Raw genomic sequence first — 18,453 nt, 5'->3', positions numbered from 1 at the left:
TGATTTTATAAACATCCACTAGCCATGGGATCAGTGATTTTATAAACATCGACTAGCCATGGGATCAGTGATTTTATAAACATCCACTAGCCATGGGATCAGTGATTTTATAAACATCGACTAGCCATGGGATCAGTGATTTTATAAACATCCACTAGCCATGGGATCAGTGATTTTATAAACATCCACTAGCCATGGGATCAGTGATTTTATAAACATCCACTAGCCATGGGATCAGTGATTTTATAAACATCCACTAGCCATGGGATCAGTGATTTTATAAACATCCACTAGCCATGGGATCAGTGATTTTTCAAAAATTTACTAGCCATGATTAAAAATTCTGTAGCCCTACTTTAAATAAATACAATTTTACTAATAGTAATAATCAGATATGTCACCTATAGAGGGAGATAGAGCATAAAATCCTTAGATTGGGGGTGGAAAGAGGGGGCAGGATATTAATATTTACAAAATATGTAAATGCAGCATTTGACAAGGGTTTTTTTCCCACTAGCCGTTGGGCTAGTTATAGTAGTCATTTACTAGCCCAACACTGAATATCACTAGCCATGGGAGTGGGGCTACCATAATCTAGAAGCCCTGTAAGAGTGCCACCATTTTGAAACCTGGCAAAACTATTTATACAATACCAAATTTGATTAACCAGGGGTCAAAAAACACAGGTTTTACCCTTCCAAAAACTAGAGTTTATTTTGTTTTACCAGTATCTTTAAATTGTAAGTACATTCTGTGATGGAGTATTGCTTTTTGAAATTCACTATAATTCCTTTTGAAAAGTGGCAGTGTAAATTTTTACCCCTGGTAGTGTAACATAAATAAACTTTCAAGAACAACAGAAAACTACATTTGTAGAAACTAAAAAAAACTAAATGGTTGTACAATCTTGGACTCTTTAAAACCCTGTAATGATGATCCAATCATATCACATTGACAGTGAAAAAAAGGGTGTGACAAAATAATTATATAGTTTTGAAGAGTGTGGTCTTAGCATCAAAATATATTACATGGAGGGTGTGTCCTAAAATAGCCAGATTTTGCATTATTATTAAACTGCAAAAATATCAGAAGAATGGCATAAAGGCTGAATACAGTCGAGATGACATCAAACAATGTATTTTAAACGTTGGCCATACAGACCTTTGTGTTCAGATTACAAACTAACATGCATGTGTAAATAATAGGAATACAAAGAACAATGATGTTAACATCTGTAATTTGGCAAATACAATTTGAAATATAATTTTGGCGAATATATATTTCATAATGAATCCACCAAAAGTAAGCTATGTTTGTTATATTTGCTGTCCACTCTTTAGCTACAAAAACCCCTGGCTAACCCATTATAAACCTTTTTTTAAATCTCTTTCTTTTTTATGCAAAACTGGCTGATCCATTGTCCAAAATGGTTAATCCATCAGGAAACAAAATTCACCTAACAAAGCCTTTACAAAATAAAATTGGCTAACCAAGTATCAAATAAAAATTAGCAAAATTGGTTAATACATTATCAAACAAAGATGCACTAAATAGATTAAGCCATTAACAAACAAAATTCATCACGTAGGTTTATAAAACAAAATTTACCTAATTGGCTGATCCATCATAAAACAAAATTGGTTAATCCATTATGAAACAAAATTGGCTAACCCATCATCAAACAAAATTGGCTAACCCATTATGAATCAAAATTGGTTAACCCATCATGAAACAAAATTGGCTAACCCATCATGAAACATGGCTAACTCATTATGAAACAAAATTGGCTAACCCATTATGAAACAAAATTCACCAAACTGGCTAACCTGCTGTCCTGTATAAGTTGCCAAATCTGTAACAAAATTTCCGGCCAACTTAAACCCATGAATGAAAAAAGCCAGCACATATCTGTTTGTACGGCGAGAGAAAACGTGATCTGACTGGTGGCAAACAAACATTTCTGTTACGTGATGCGCGAAAGACGGGGCACGAGTCATGCACGACTGACTACGACTGGTGACACTGGAGTCGCTGGGGCTCGTCCGGTTCGCTATCCGTGTCTGAACTCTCGTTCTCGCTCGAACTCGACACATCCTCTCCTTCCTGGCGAAGCTAGAAGTATAGCAGATTTTGTTTTGTCATCATCAAACATGAACAAAAACACACACACACACACACACGAAAACAAAACGACTGTTCGTAGCTAAAGGGGCTTTAACAAGTTGACAAATTCACAATTTTTGTTTTTGTTTTACTCGGTTTGCGGTTGTTCGGGGTCGGTGTCACTGTCCGAGTTAAAGCTTTCGCTTTCTGACGAGCTGGAGACATCTTCACCTTCATCCCGACGCTGGAAATAAAGACTGGGTGTCAAAAGAGGTCAAGAAATAGATGAGAACAGGGGGGCGGACACACAAACTGGAGGTGGGGAAACTGTTAAACTGGGGTTATGAATCCTGTTACAATCAAGAAATTAAATTAGAACTGCAGGGAAATAAACCACATGAAAAATATACCCACTGATATATCAATAATGTATACTGTTAGACCTCTGAGAATTACAACATTTTCATAACCCATTTATCGGTTACACAAAAACAAATTTACATATTAACCAGAGGCCTAATTCACAAAGGTCTCTTAGGCTCTGCTAGACAACAAAGCATCCTCTTTGTAAGTCTTTTAGCATTGCACTGCGAGATCGCAAAGTTGTGAGAGTTTGGTGAATTAGCCCGTTTCCTTTTTGTGTAGCACGTTATGTCCACAAAATGATATGATCTTTAACTTAATGTGCCAATAAGAAATGGGTTACGCTAAATGAGATTTGTGTCAGTGATGTACAAACAAAATGATATGATCTTTAACTTAATGTGCCAATAAGAAATGGGTTACGCTAAATGAGATTTGTGTCAGTGATGTACAAACAAAATGATATGATCTTTAACTTAATGTGCCAATAAGAAATGGGTTACGCTAAATGAGATTTGTGTCAGTGACATACAAACAAAATGATATGATCTTTAACTTAATGTGCCAATAAGAAATGGGTTACACTAAATTAGATTTGTGTCAGTGATGTACAAACAAAATGATATGATCTTTAACTTAATGTGCCAATAAGAAATGGGTTACGCTAAATGAGATTTGTGTCAGTGATGTACAAACAAAATGATATGATCTTTAACTTAATGTGCCAATAAGAAATGGGTTACGCTAAATGAGATTTGTGTCAGTGATGTACAAACAAAATGATATGATCTTTAACTTAATGTGCCAATAAGAAATGGGTTACACTAAATGAGATTTGTGTCAGTGACGTACAAACAAAATGATATGATCTTTAACTTAATGTGCCAATAAGAAATGGGTTACACTAAATGAGATTTGTGTCAGTGACGTACAAACAAAATGATATGATCTTTAACTTAATGTGCCAATAAGAAATGGGTTACGCTAAATGAGATTTGTGTCAGTGACGTACAAACAAAATGATATGATCTTTAACTTAATGTGCCAATAAGAAATGGGTTACGCTAAATGAGATTTGTGTCAGTGATGTACAAACAAAATGATATGATCTTTAACTTAATGTGCCAATAAGAAATGGGTTACGCTAAATGAGATTTGTGTCAGTGACGTACAAACAAAATGATATGATCTTTAACTTAATGTGCCAATAAGAAATGGGTTACGCTAAATGAGATTTGTGTCAGTGATGTACAAACAAAATGATATGATCTTTAACTTAATGTGCCAATAAGAAATGGGTTACGCTAAATGAGATTTGTGTCAGTGATGTACAAACAAAATGATATGATCTTTAACTTAATGTGCCAATAAGAAATGGGTTACGCTAAATGAGATTTGTGTCAGTGACGTACAAACAAAATGATTGTTCTTGCAATTGTCAGAGTCCTCACTGTGATGTTTCACATGATAGTAATGTCACTTATTGTAAAATGACCGTGACATTCATATATAGATGACCATGACATTCAGATCTACTCAAGAAACTATTGACGATATTCCTTTTAATGTATACTAAACTCTGTTGAAATAAACATGTTAAGCTGTATCCTAACCGGCCGCGAGCGATACGAGCGATTATTTTAGAAATCATTGATTTCAATTACCATATCCTAACCGCGCGCGTGCAATGCAACATATAAATCTGTCGCATCGCATGCGTGCAATTAGGATGCGGCAATGGAAATCAATGATTTCTAAAATAATTGTGGCCGATTAGGATAAAAGCTTTAGACACTAAATAGCCATATTTTTAAATGCAAACCCAGTGATTTTCCGTGAATGCAGAAAACGGACAGAATTCACGGAATTCCCATTGTGAAACGGAATTACGATTTTCCGCGAAGTTAAAACAATTATTACCATTTTAATTTTTACTATTGCCACACACTGTAAAACTGACAATTGGCCCGTGTGCAGTACTATTGGCAAACACGTAGTGTCGTATTTACCGGTGCTACATTTAGCCAGACCGAGCGGAAAAACGTCCGCTTGACTGGATTATATGCTTCACGGTAAAGCAAATGGCCACGTTGGGAACCAAATACTTCACGAACATTAGCGAAACGTTTGCTGGCTGAACCTGGGACTGATTTTCTGCTTAGTATGTTGCACCTGCGTAGACAGGACATTTCTTTTAGGAATAAGTTCAGCCAGTGGTTTGTCGCTAACGCTCATCTTGGAAGACTGATTTTAACCCTACATATTAAACTGAATGACCTCTTCGAGAACCAGTCAAAATATGTTTGCAAACTTTTAGCAAAAAACGGCTGGCTGAACGTTGCAATGTTACTTTATTTTCGCTGTGTCAGGTGTATACTTCACATTGCAGACGACGTTAGACTGTCAAAGCGGTGATAAAAATAAATGTTTACGTTTTGTTAACACTAAGCCCCGTTGAATAAAACAGTGCACTCAATTGTTGGACAGTTATGCTTTATGTAGTTGATATAACTGTAACCTTTGCTCCGATTTTTTGCTACTAATATGAAGGCCTACTTTGATTTAACAACAAATAGCACCGCATGTCGACGCCAGTCAATTTTTGGACCATTGTTTTGGTTTCGTACAAAGTAAATAAAACAGACCCAACAGTATTTTTGTATATTTAACAAAAGGTACTTTTTATGTTTTTCATCTTTTAAAACTTTTTAAAAAGCTGTACGATAAAAACAAATGTGAGAAAAAACAGCTGTGAGACAAAACAGCTGTGAGACATGAACAGCTAGAAAACACAAATAACACTAAAACAGCTATAAGACAAAAACAGCTGTAAATCTGTAAGAGTAAAACTGCTTTAAGACAATATTATCTGTTTTACTGTCTCCACTTTGTTTGGCTGGTAAAACTCAATTTGCAACAGTAAACCCAGCATGAACATCCGCAAATGGTGAAATACAACACAGTTATCCCTTGATTTATTACAGATGATTAAATATACCTGGCTGTTTATGAAAATAGTACCCAACTAATCTCTATTATTACTCAACAGACATTCGAGTCACTTAGCAACAAGATCTTCGTTAAAGGCGCAGGTCCTAGTTTCAGCGTGTGAAAACGAACACTAAATTTAGTTAATCTACAAACCTGGAACACATTTGGATAAGGTTATAACAGAGAGAAGTTAAAGTCTGTGGTCTTTAAATAGGGTTATACCGTCTAAAAATAACTAGAGCTTGTCTCGATAACCATTACTTCTCAGACTAACGTTCGTTATTAGAATTATGGAAAATGCATTTGGAGGTATTATCAAAACTTGGGTGACCAGAACCACTTCAGGTGTACAAAAATTAATATTCTAAATAACAAAATGTAAGTACTTCTAATTTAAATGATCAAAAACGGCTTTAATAGTGAAGAATGTGCCATAGTGTTTCAAAACTAGGGTCTGTCACTTTAAACTAATCTGAATCTGAATTCTTTAATGATTATCCTAGTCAGTTAATAACAAAATTGGTTGTGTGAATTAGCTCAGTGTCCAAGACCGGAATCTTTATATCTTTTTCTCGAAAAAAGAATATTTTTGGCACTTTTCTCGGACCCAGTAACTTAAATTTTAACTTAGATTTCTCTGTGATAAGACTTTTTTCTCTAATCCCCTCAAATAAAAATTAGCTAAGTGGCTTTGGACAGTTTATAGTTTACTCATTTTGTAAGTTGGTTCCTTCAGCGAGTCTAACATTTTTAAAAATCATTTTAGCTCCCTCTTTATTTTGGCTTGGACTTTTTTGCATTTTTAAAATTTTAATTCTAAGACCAGATTTTAAGTTTGGGTTGGAGCTGGTATTGGATTTGCACCTTGGTATTTGCTCCCACCCAGAGTGGGTTTTAACATTAAGTAATTAGTGACTCTCTCACTAGCACCTCACCATAAACACCTCACCATAAACCAATGTCCTAGGTCCTGTTTTAACATTCATTAAGTAGGTAGTGACTCTCTCACTAGCACCTCACCATAAACCAATGTCCTAGGTCCTGTTTTAACATTAAGTAATTAGTGACTATCTCACTAGCACCTCACCATAAACACCTCACCATAAACCAATGTCCTAGGTCCTGTTTTAACATTAAGTAATTAGTGACTCTCTCACTAGCACCTCACCATAAACACCTCACCATAAACCAATGTCCTAGGTCCTGTTTTAACATTAAGTAATTAGTGACTCTCTCACTAGCACCTCACCATAAACACCTCACCATAAAACACCTCAATGTCCTAGGTCCTGTTTTAACATTCATTAAGTAGTTAGTGACTCTCTCACTAGCACCTCACCATAAACACCTCACCATAAACCAATGTCCTAGGTCCTGTTTTAACATTAAGTAATTAGTGACTCTCTCACTAGCACCTCACCATAAACACCTCACCATAAAACAATGTCCTAGGTCCTGTTTTAACATTCATTAAGTAGTTAGTGACTCTCTCACTAGCACCTCACCATAAACACCTCACCATAAACCAATGTCCTAGGTCCTGTTTTAACATTCATTAAGTAGGTAGTGACTCTCTCACTAGCACCTCACCATAAACACCTCACCATAAACCAATGTCCTAGGTCCTGTTTTAACATTAAGTAATTAGTGACTCTCTCACTAGCACCTCACCATAAACACCTCACCATAAAACAATGTCCTAGGTCCTGTTTTAACATTAAGTAATTAGTGACTCTCTCACTAGCACCTCACCATAAACACCTCACCATAAAACAATGTCCTAGGTCCTGTTTTAACATTCATTAAGTAGTTAGTGACTCTCTCACTAGCACCTCACCATAAACACCTCACCATAAACCAATGTCCTAGGTCCTGTTTTAACATTAAGTAATTAGTGACTCTCTCACTAGCACCTCACCATAAACACCTCACCATAAACCAATGTCCTAGGTCCTGTTTTAACATTCATTAAGTAGTTAGTGACTCTCTCACTAGCACCTCACCATAAACCAATGTCCTAGGTCCTGTTTTAACATTAAGTAATTAGTGACTCTCTCACTAGCACCTCACCATAAACACCTCACCATAAACCAATGTCCTAGGTCCTGTTTTAACATTAAGTAATTAGTGACTCTCTCACTAGCACCTCACCATAAACACCTCACCATAAAACAATGTCCTAGGTCCTGTTTTAACATTAAGTAATTAGTGACTCTCTCACTAGCACCTCACCATAAATACCTCACCACAAACCAATGTCCTAGGTCCTGTTTTAACATTCATTAAGTAGTTAGTGACTCTCTCACTAGCACCTCACCATAAACACCTCACCATAAACCAATGTCCTAGGTCCTGTTTTAACATTCATTAAGTAGTTAGTGACTCTCTCACTAGCACCTCACCATAAACACCTCACCATAAACCAATGTCCTAGGTCCTGTTTTAACATTAAGTAATTAGTGACTCTCTCACTAGCACCTCACCATAAACACCTCACCATAAACCAATGTCCTAGGTCCTGTTTTAACATTCATTAAGTAGTTAGTGACTCTCTCACTAGCACCTCACCATAAACACCTCACCATAAACCAATGTCCTAGGTCCTGTTTTAACATTAAGTAATTAGTGACTCTCTCACTAGCACCTCACCATAAACACCTCACCATAAAACAATGTCCTAGGTCCTGTTTTAACATTCATTAAGTAGTTAGTGACTCTCTCACTAGCACCTCACCATAAACACCTCACCATAAACCAATGTCCTAGGTCCTGTTTTAACATTAAGTAATTAGTGACTCTCTCACTAGCACCTCACCATAAACACCTCACCATAAACCAATGTCCTAGGTCCTGTTTTAACATTAGGTAATTAGTGACTCTCTCACTAGCACCTCACCATAAACACCTCACCATAAACCAATGTCCTAGGTCCTGTTTTAACATTCATTAAGTAGTTAGTGACTCTCTCACTAGCACCTCACCATAAACACCTCACCATAAACCAATGTCCTAGGTCCTGTTTTAACATTAAGTAATTAGTGACTCTCTCACTAGCACCTCACCATAAACACCACACCATAAACCAATGTCCTAGGTCCTGTTTTAACATTAAGTAGTTAGTGACTCTCTCACTAGCACCTCACCATAAACACCTCACCATAAACCAATGTCCTAGGTCCTGTTTTAACATTAAGTAATTAGTGACTCTCTCACTAGCACCTCACCATAAACCAATGTCCTAGGTCCTGTTTTAACATTCATTAAGTAGTTAGTGACTCTCTCACTAGCACCTCACCATAAACCAATGTCCTAGGTCCTGTTTTAACATTAAGTAATTAGTGACTCTCTCACTAGCACCTCACCATAAACACCTCACCATAAAACAATGTCCTAGGTCCTGTTTTAACATTAAGTAATTAGTGACTCTCTCACTAGCACCTCACCATAAACACCTCACCATAAACCAATGTCCTAGGTCCTGTTTTAACATTAAGTAATTAGTGACTCTCTCACTAGCACCTCACCATAAACACCTTACCATAAACCAATGTCCTAGGTCCTGTTATATAAAACGATTTTAACGATAAGATCACCCTAAGATCACTTCGTAAAACAGGACCCTCAACAGAAAGCAGAGATTTGATGGGTGTTACCAGGACAGCATGCTTAAACCTTAATTGGCATACCAGAAATCAAGGTTTAAAAATCAAATAATAATTTTTTATTTTAATATTCCTGAAAACATTTGCTTTGCACAAGTGAAATGTTTACAGTTTATCAAAACACAGTCACAGTTTTAATGAAGTTTTATAATTTAATACATTTCATGTAATCTGCAAGATTTGTTTTGAGACATTTATAAAACAAATGAATGAAGAAAATTTACAAGACTGCTATTTTTCTCTACTTTTTTTTCTTTAAACAGATTCTTTTCTCTGCAAATATTTCTCTAAAGGACTTATTTTTACATAGATGTCCCTATGATTGACATTTTTCTGTAGTAATAATAATAATAATAAAATCTTTATTTATAGAACTATAGAATTTATAGTCCCCTATATAACAAGGACCAATGAAACTCCTGCTAGCAGGTGATGTAGTAATCATGTGACTAACCCGTCTCCGTGCCGACCGCCTGAAGTGATGCATAATGAACCACAGCATCTGTCCGTCTATCATGTCAGGTTCCTGCAGACGTTCCTGTTCGCGGTCCTTCTTGTTCCGGCGAGCCGCCTGTACAAACAACAAACACAATACATAGAACACAGACATTATACACTTCAATACCAAAGGTCATAGACTGACCAATGTTGTCAGAGGCTTTCTGCCATAAAATAATTTAAGTGTATGTAATAAATGGTGCCTCTACTAAGATGTGATGGGTTTGAAATATTTTGGAATTGGACTCTGCATTTCATGCATGACAAATTTTAGACAAATAGCATCTCGTCCAGGTCAAAGTTCGAGGTGCACCAAACTTTTGATACAGCACTTTATGGTTCCTCGAATGTCATGGGGGACATATGTGACAGGACTTGCTGTAAAAAAGTGTTGTTTTATGTGACCAAAAACTTGCTGTGATTTGATTTGAACCAGTGTTAGTTCTAGTATTTATATATGATAGCCCCATAGTCACGTACTGTGGTGCTTGAAAGATAGGTGGGATGTCATAAAAATAAGCTTGTCAATTTTTGTGCAGGACAGCGGTTGTGAATTGATACACTGCGTTATAGCCCCATATTTCAAGGGTGGGGTGTTCTAGTATTTATATATGTTGTGTGTATGTTGATTGATACACTGCATGTAACCGTTATAGCCCCATATTTCAAGGGTGCTAGTATTTATATATGTTGTGTGTATGTTGATTGATACACTGAGCCCCAATTTTCTGTGATTTATTTCAAGGGTGGGGTGTTCTAGTATTTATATATGTTGTGTGTATGTTGATTGATACACTGCATGTAACCGTTATAGCCCCATATTTCAAGGGTGGGGTGTTCTAGTATTTATATATGTTGTGTGTATGTTGATTGATACACTGCATGTAACCGTTATAGCCCCATATTTCAAGGGTGAGGTGTTCTAGTATTTATATATGTTGTGTGTATGTTGATTGATACACTGCATGTAACCGTTATAGCCCCATATTTCAAGGGTGGGGTGTTCTAGTATTTATATATGTTGTGTGTATGTTGATTGATACACTGCATGTAACCGTTATAGCCCCATATTTCAAGGGTGGGGTGTTCTAGTATTTATATATGTTGTGTGTATGTTGATTGATACACTGCATGTAACCGTTATAGCCCCATATTTCAAGGGTGGGGTGTTCTAGTATTTATATATGTTGTGTGTATGTTGATTGATACACTGCATGTAACCGTTATAGCCCCATATGTTACTATGGTTGTCTATGGGATTTTATTTGGCCTTATACTCCCGACAGTTTTGAACATGATCAAAACTGTCTGGTGCCTATCTAGGTGTTCCAACAATACTGAAGAATGACCAGGAAGCCACTAGGGTTTCACTACGCATATCCAAGAATAACCCTGATTTTTCAAGTCATAGCCATTCAGGGCAAAAATTGTGTATATATGACTGGGGTTTAAAAGTGAGACAAAAGTGAATTTCAATTTAGAACTTCAACAATTTTTGTTTTCGGTCCTCACTGTGACTGTGTTTTCTACATCTGTCCATTACCTACAAGGGATCTTTTACATACACTTTCCTACAAACCTGACAGCACATACCACATCTTTCATAAACCAGTCATGGGTTACTGATTGGGACAGAATTTTTTTATAAACAATGATAGAAATATTCAATGTTCAATTCTCAACCAGAGAAATTTGAACGATAAAACAATTATCGCATTTCAAACTGAAGCATTCTGTTGCCCATTCTGTCTTTATTTCACTCAAGAACTTATTCATAGCAAGAACAATGAAGCAAATTTTTTAAAATGAACACGAGAAAGAGAAAGGAAAACAAATTGAAGAAAACATTTCATGAATACTTAATCCTGGGGCCTAATTCACTAAACGCTTGCAACTTTGCGATCTCGCAGTGAAATGCTAAAAGACTTGCAAAGAGGATGCTTTGTTGTCTAGCAGAGCCTAAGAGACCTTTGTGAATTAGGCCCCAGGGCCCCGTTCCACGAAGTGATCTTAGCCCTAAGATTACCGTAAGGGATTAGCTACCCTATGCACTTAAGCTGATCTTAGGGCTAACATCGCTTTGTGGAACGGGTCCCAGATCTCTGACCTATGGTCTTGCCTGAACATCCAAACTGACAATAAATTAGCACAGGTGAGTGGTCAGGTTATGTATGAAAAGAATTTGAGAAATATTTGACAGATAATTTACCTTCTTAAGTCCTTTCAAATCTGTGGGCTCCATTTCTGTAGGTGCGAATATTTTCACATCATGGTCCAGTCCACTGGTGGCCAGAATAGGGGCAAACGGATGCGGTTCCAGTACGTTAATCTGAGGTGAAAAAAAACATCAATATTATTATTATTATACCATACACAACCCCTGCAATTAAGAAAATGTCCACGTCAAAAAAACACCATGCCAGGAAAAAAAGTGCTGTGGAGAACCAAAAATTGCACGACAATCTCCACAGCAGATTGCCGGTTGCCGTGGGTAACTGCAGGGTTTGCATACGTATCATTATTTCTCAAAATGACATATAACTAAACTAAACAAGAATTTGAGATTAAACCATTTCGGAGTTACCCACTGCAAAAATAACTTCAGGTAACCGATTTAATTTTGCGTAACCCATTACAATCATGTACAGTCTTCGCCGTGAGTAAAATGCCAGGTGAGCTGACGATCACTCTCCTGAAATGGTGCCAGGTGAGCTGAAGATCACTCTCCTGAAATGGTGCTAGGCGAGCAATCACAAGAAGTTCCATATAAAATGTATTGAAGTTTTTATTGCATGGTGATCAATTTGCTGCTCTCCTAAAACTTTCCAGGTAAGTGTGGAGGAGAGCGGGAGTGATCACTCACCGTTCCAGGTGAGTGTGCAGGAGAGCGGGAGTGATCACTCACCTGTCCAGGTGAGTGTGGAGGAGAGCGGGAGTGATCACTCACCTGTCCACTGTCCAGGATGAGTGTGGAGGAGAGCGGGAGTGATCACTCACCTGTCCAGGTGAGTGTGGAGGAGAGCGGGAGTGATCACTCACCTTTCTGAGTGTGGAGGAGAGCGGGAGTGATCACTCACCTTTCCAGGTGAGTGTGGAGGAGAGCGGGAGTGATCACTCACCTTTCCTGGTGAGTGTGGAGGAGAGCGAGAGTGATCACTCACCTTTCCTGGAGAAAGAAAGAAAGAAATGTTTTATTTAATGACGCACTCAACACATTTTATTTACGGTTATATGGCGTCAGACATATGGTTAAGGACCACACAGATTTTGAGAGGAAACCTGCTGTCGCCACTACATGGGCTACTCTTCCGAATGGCAGCAAGGGATCTTTTATTTGCGCTTCCCACAGGCAGGATAGCACAAACCATGGCCTTTGTTGAACCAGTTATGGATCACTGGTCGGTGCAAGTGGTTTATACCTACCCATTGAGCCTTTCCTGGAGAAGGAAGGAAATGTTTTATTTAACAACGCACTCAACACATTTTATTTACGGTTATATGGTGTCAAACTTATGGTTAAGGACCCGCTGTCGCCACCTTATGGGCTACTCTTTTCGATTAGCAGCAAGGGATCTTTTATATGCACCATCCCACAGATAGGGTAGTACATACCACGGCCTTTGTTACACCAGTTGTGGAACACTTACTGGAACGAGAAATAACCCAATGAGTCCACTGATGGGGATCGATCTTAGACCGACCTCGCACCAAGCGAACACTTTACCACTGGACTACGTCCCGCCCACTTTCCTGGTGAAGATTGATGTAAATTATGTTTTAAATTGAATGTGGAAACAAAAACATAGGTTTGAGTTAGAGTTACGACACCACTAGAGCACTATGATTTATTAAACACAGGCTACTGGATGTCACCCATTAGGTAATTTTGACATATAGTCTTAGAGAGTAAACTGCTACATGTTTTTATTAGTAGCAAGGGATCTTTTATATGAAGCACCCCAAAGACAGAATAGCACATACATTGGCCTTTGATGCACTGGCTGGAATGAGAAATAGCCCAATGGGCCCACTGACAGGAATCGATCGTAGGTCGATTGTGCATCAAGCGAGCACTTAACCACTGGGCTACGGCGCTGATTAAGGCTAGGGAAAACACTAATCCTGTCTATGGGAAAGTACATTATAGCATATAATAGATCCATTCTGATTTATCATTACAAGTAGCCGATATGCAGGGCTCGAAATAGCAGCTTGGGAAAACCAGTCCATTTTGTATACATAGCAGGTGAAAATCAAAATTCACAAACCCCAAAATTTTCCTTTTGAAAGTTAGATTTTGCGAGTTCTGCTAAAAGCAAAAAAGACATTTGTTTTGTTTAACGACACCATTAGAGCATATTGCTTATATAATCATCAGCTATTGTATGTCAAACATTTGGTAATTTTGACTCGCAGTCAACAGAGGAAACCTGCAACATTTTTCTAATCGGTCAGGTCAGGTCAGAGTGTTTAACATGTATATTCAGAGCAAGCTGTTGTAGCGCATGCCTATCCTAATGCAGAAAGGGATCTTTTATATGCACTTTCCCACAGACAGGAAAGCACATACCACTGGCCTTTGACCAGTGGTGGTGCACTGGTTTAACGAGAAAACCCCAATGAGTTGAACGGCTAGTCTGAGGTGGTTCGACCCTGCGACACAATCACCTCAACAGACTGAGCTAAATCCCACCCCAGAAGCATGAAAGAAGAGTTCTCACCACTCCACCATTGTCTGCCTCTAGGAACTGAACAATCTTCTCCGTCTCGGTGTCCCACATGTAGACATGGCCGCAGTCGCTGCCACTCACCACAAACTCACTCCGCGGGCCGTAGAAATTTACTCCTTTCACTGAAGTTTAAAAAACAGAAATACACACCTTTCACTAAGTTACAGAAAATAGTTTTTATATTGTTCATAAAATGGGAGCTAAGTAGTAATTATTTACATACGCAGGGCACAATATTTCACGAGAACTGTTGTTCTGTTTGCGTGTCGGTTACGCAACTTTAAATTCACGAGAACCGCCAATCGGTTAGGTAGTAAACAATTACATTCTAAAATTCAAAGTACTAAATATCAGTAATGAAAGTGAAAATCAGTTTATATTTTTTATCCACCAATGTAGCACAGAACTGTAGTTCAAGTGTTTTAGGATTAGGTAGGTGTAACTTATCGGTTACGAGAACTATATTTCACTAAACCGAACAATCGGTTACCTAAGTAAATCTTACATGAACTGACTTCTGGTTACCTAAGATTTTGAAATATTGTCTACTGCATACGACAAAAATTAAATTGTACATTTATAAACTGAAAAAGCTTTTTTTGATCAAATTTTAAAACTGATGCCAAAAAGGTTTTTAATTATTCATTTAACATTAAAATTTTACATGTTGGTTTTATTATTTACTTTTATTTCCTTTATTTAAATATGAATGGATATCTACTCCAGTAAAAGTATTCTGTCGTACCTGTTTGGTTATTGCGATGACCCTGATATCTGTGAATATAATTAGCTCCATCCGAGTGCTCATTACTGAACATGTAGATATCTTCATCATTGTATGTTCCAAGTACCCCTGTAAAATAACAATACATCATATTACTGAACATGTAGATATCTTCATCACTGTACGTTCCAAGTACCCCTGTAAAATAACAATACATCATATTACTGAACATGTAGATATCTTCATCACTGTATGTTCCAAGTACCCCTGTAAAATAACGAGACATCATATTACTGAACATGTAGATATCTTCATCATTGTATGTTCCAAGTACCCCTGTAAAATAACAATACATCATATTACTGAACATGTAGATATCTTCATCACTGTACGTTCCAAGTACCCCTGTAAAATAACAATACATCATATTACTGAACATGTAGATATCTTCATCACTGTACGTTCCAAGTACCCCTGTAAAATAACAATACATCATATTACTGAACATGTAGATATCTTCATCACTGTATGTTCCAAGTACCCCTGTAAAATAACAATACATCATATTACTGAACATGTAGATATCTTCATCAGTGTACGTTCCAAGTACCCCTGTAAAATAACAATACATCATATTACTGAACATGTAGATATCTTCATCACTGTACGTTCCAAGTACCCCTGTAAAATAACAATACATCATATTACTGAACATGTAGATATCTTCATCACTGTACGTTCCAAGTACCCCTGTAAAATAACAATACATCATATACTACATGTAGATATCTTCATCACTGTACGTTCCAAGTACCCCTGTAAAATAACAATACATCATATTACTGAACATGTAGATATCTTCATCACTGTACGTTCCAAGTACCCCTGTAAAATAACAATACATCATATTACTGAACATGTAGATATCTTCATCACTGTACGTTCCAAGTACCCCTGTAAAATAACAATACATCATATTACTGAACATGTAGATATCTTCATCAGTGTACGTTCCAAGTACCCCTGTAAAATAACAATACATCATATTACTGAACATGTAGATATCTTCATCACTGTACGTTCCAAGTACCCCTGTAAAATAACAATACATCATATTACTGAACATGTAGATATCTTCATCATTGTATGTTCCAAGTACCCCTGTAAAATAACAATACATCATATTACTGAACATGTAGATATCTTCATCAGTGTACGTTCCAAGTACCCCTGTAACGAGACATCATATTACTGAACATGTAGATATCTTCATCACTGTACATTCCAAGTACCCCTGTAAAATAACAATACATCATATACTGAACATGTAGATATCTTCATCATGTACGTTCCAAGTACCCCTGTAAAATAACAATACATCATATTACTGAACATGTAGATATCTTCATCACTGTACGTTCCAAGTACCCCTGTAAAATAACAATACATCATATTACTGAACATGTAGATATCTTCATCACTGTACGTTCCAAGTACCCCTGTAAAATAACAATACATCATATTACTGAACATGTAGATATCTTCATCACTGTACGTTCCAAGTACCCCTGTAAAATAACAATACATCATATTACTGAACATGTAGATATCTTCATCAGTGTACGTTCCAAGTACCCCTGTAAAATAACAATACATCATATTACTGAACATGTAGATATCTTCATCACTGTACATTCCAAGTACCCCTGTAAAATAACGAGACATCATATTACTGAACATGTAGATATCTTCATCACTGTACATTCCAAGTACCCCTGTAAAATAACGAGACATCATATTACTGAACATGTAGATATCTTCATCACTGTACGTTCCAAGTACCCCTGTAAAATAACGAGACATCATATTACTGAACATGTAGATATCTTCATCACTGTACATTCCAAGTACCCCTGTAAAATAACGAACTGAAATCATACTTTACTTAAGATTTTATTGTTTAAATTATCCATTTCTGCACATTCGAAGTATTTTTGGTCATCCTGGTGATTTAATATCACTAAATGCATTTCTCATATTTTTAAAAATGCACGAGCGTCTGAGAAGTAACAGTTATTGAGTCGAGTTTTAGTCTATTTTTAGAGGATATTTCACCATTTCAAAGTCACAGACTCATGTTTCACTCAGTTGTAACTTTATCCAAATGTGTTTCAGGTTTGTAGATTAACTGAACTTAGTGTTAATTTTCACGGGTTGAAACTAGGTTATGTCCCTTTAAAGTTTCAAGAAACGTTACTTTATTGCATGTGAGACTAAAGTGACAAAAAGTAGTCTAGAAATCCATACCTGTCCCATTGTAATTATAACAGGCACACGTGACATTAGCCTTCGTCTCATTCCCGATCTGAAACAAAACACAACATTTATGTTAACAAGCATCCTGAGAGTACTGCTAAAGCAACGTATGACCCCTACTGAGCCCAACTGGCATCGGTGGTGTCGTGGTTAAGCCATCGGACACAAGGCTGGCAAGCCTTGAAATAAAACATTTTAGTGTACCTGACACAATGTCCTGCACTAATCAATTTGTGCCTGACATGAAAGAAATTGTACCTGTCACAAAACATTGTAAATAAAAATGAAATAAATTATGTTTTGTGTTGTTTAATAATTGATATATTTAATTACTAAATAACCAATGCAGCAATTAAGGCAATAGTCACCAAATGATGACATTTATTATTGTTACATACTTACTAGTCTATGATGCATTAATATATGTCCTCTGGTAAAGCTGTATCCTAAACTGCCGCGAGCTACATTAGCGATTACTTCAGAAATCATGCGTATAGTTGGGATGTGGCAATGGAAGTCAATGATTTCTAAAATAATCGCTTGCAGCCGGTTAGGATAGGGCTTAAGAAATCCATGAAACTGTTGTCACTATCTGTTGTGTTGAACTTTCAGATTCATGATGATCTGACTCAGACTCGTCCATTTTTTTCAATGTCATCAGTGTCTTGTTTGTGGTAATATTCTATATTTTTGGTTGCCGAGTGATCTTTAGCATTTGACACACGCAGATGTGTGGACTCTTTGATCCATGCGTCCGAAAAATCGTGATTATACTGCATTTCTTTTTTAAATGTTTTGCAGAGCGAGCACGTCATAAGTGTAACCTCGCCGTTGGTGTTTTCTTCAAACTGTAGCCACAAAGAGGTATTTGTTTTAACTAAATACTCCTTTTACCATTTTAGTTCAGTGCTAGATTTTAAGATACTACTCTACGAGATATTCGTTCGGGAATTTTTGGGGTACAATTTAATCGGCGGCTGCCCGCCGCGGATACTGGGAACAGGGACAGTTGATTTGTCATTATCAGTACCTGTCTGTTCTTTTACAGCAAAGATTGAAGTTATTT

General features: G+C 37.0%; 1 protein-coding gene across 2 annotated transcripts in view; it reads right to left on the bottom strand.

The window, feature by feature from the left end:
• Nucleotides 1-489: 489 nt before the first annotated feature.
• The window catches only part of LOC121385723 (DDB1- and CUL4-associated factor 8-like), a 33,969-nt gene continuing 16,005 nt past the window's right edge, over nt 490-18,453 (bottom strand). The window contains exons 9-14 of one of the 2 annotated variants that reach the window (XM_041516488.1): nt 17,379-17,436; nt 15,093-15,200; nt 14,339-14,469; nt 11,827-11,946; nt 9,574-9,690; nt 490-2,347 (exon numbers count right to left, since the gene is read on the bottom strand). In XM_041516488.1, the coding sequence (XP_041372422.1) occupies nt 2,252-2,347; nt 9,574-9,690; nt 11,827-11,946; nt 14,339-14,469; nt 15,093-15,200; nt 17,379-17,436 (630 nt within the window). In that variant the 3' untranslated portion in view covers nt 490-2,251. The remainder of the gene's footprint in view (nt 2,348-9,573; nt 9,691-11,826; nt 11,947-14,338; nt 14,470-15,092; nt 15,201-17,378; nt 17,437-18,453) is intronic. The other variant, XM_041516487.1, reaches the window with a different exon arrangement.

This window comes from Gigantopelta aegis, chromosome 12 (genome assembly GCF_016097555.1).
Source record: "Gigantopelta aegis isolate Gae_Host chromosome 12, Gae_host_genome, whole genome shotgun sequence".
Classification (NCBI taxonomy): domain Eukaryota; kingdom Metazoa; phylum Mollusca; class Gastropoda; order Neomphalida; family Peltospiridae; genus Gigantopelta; species Gigantopelta aegis.
Note: the sequence above shows the minus strand (reverse complement) of the source record. Positions and strands in the feature narration are given on the sequence as shown.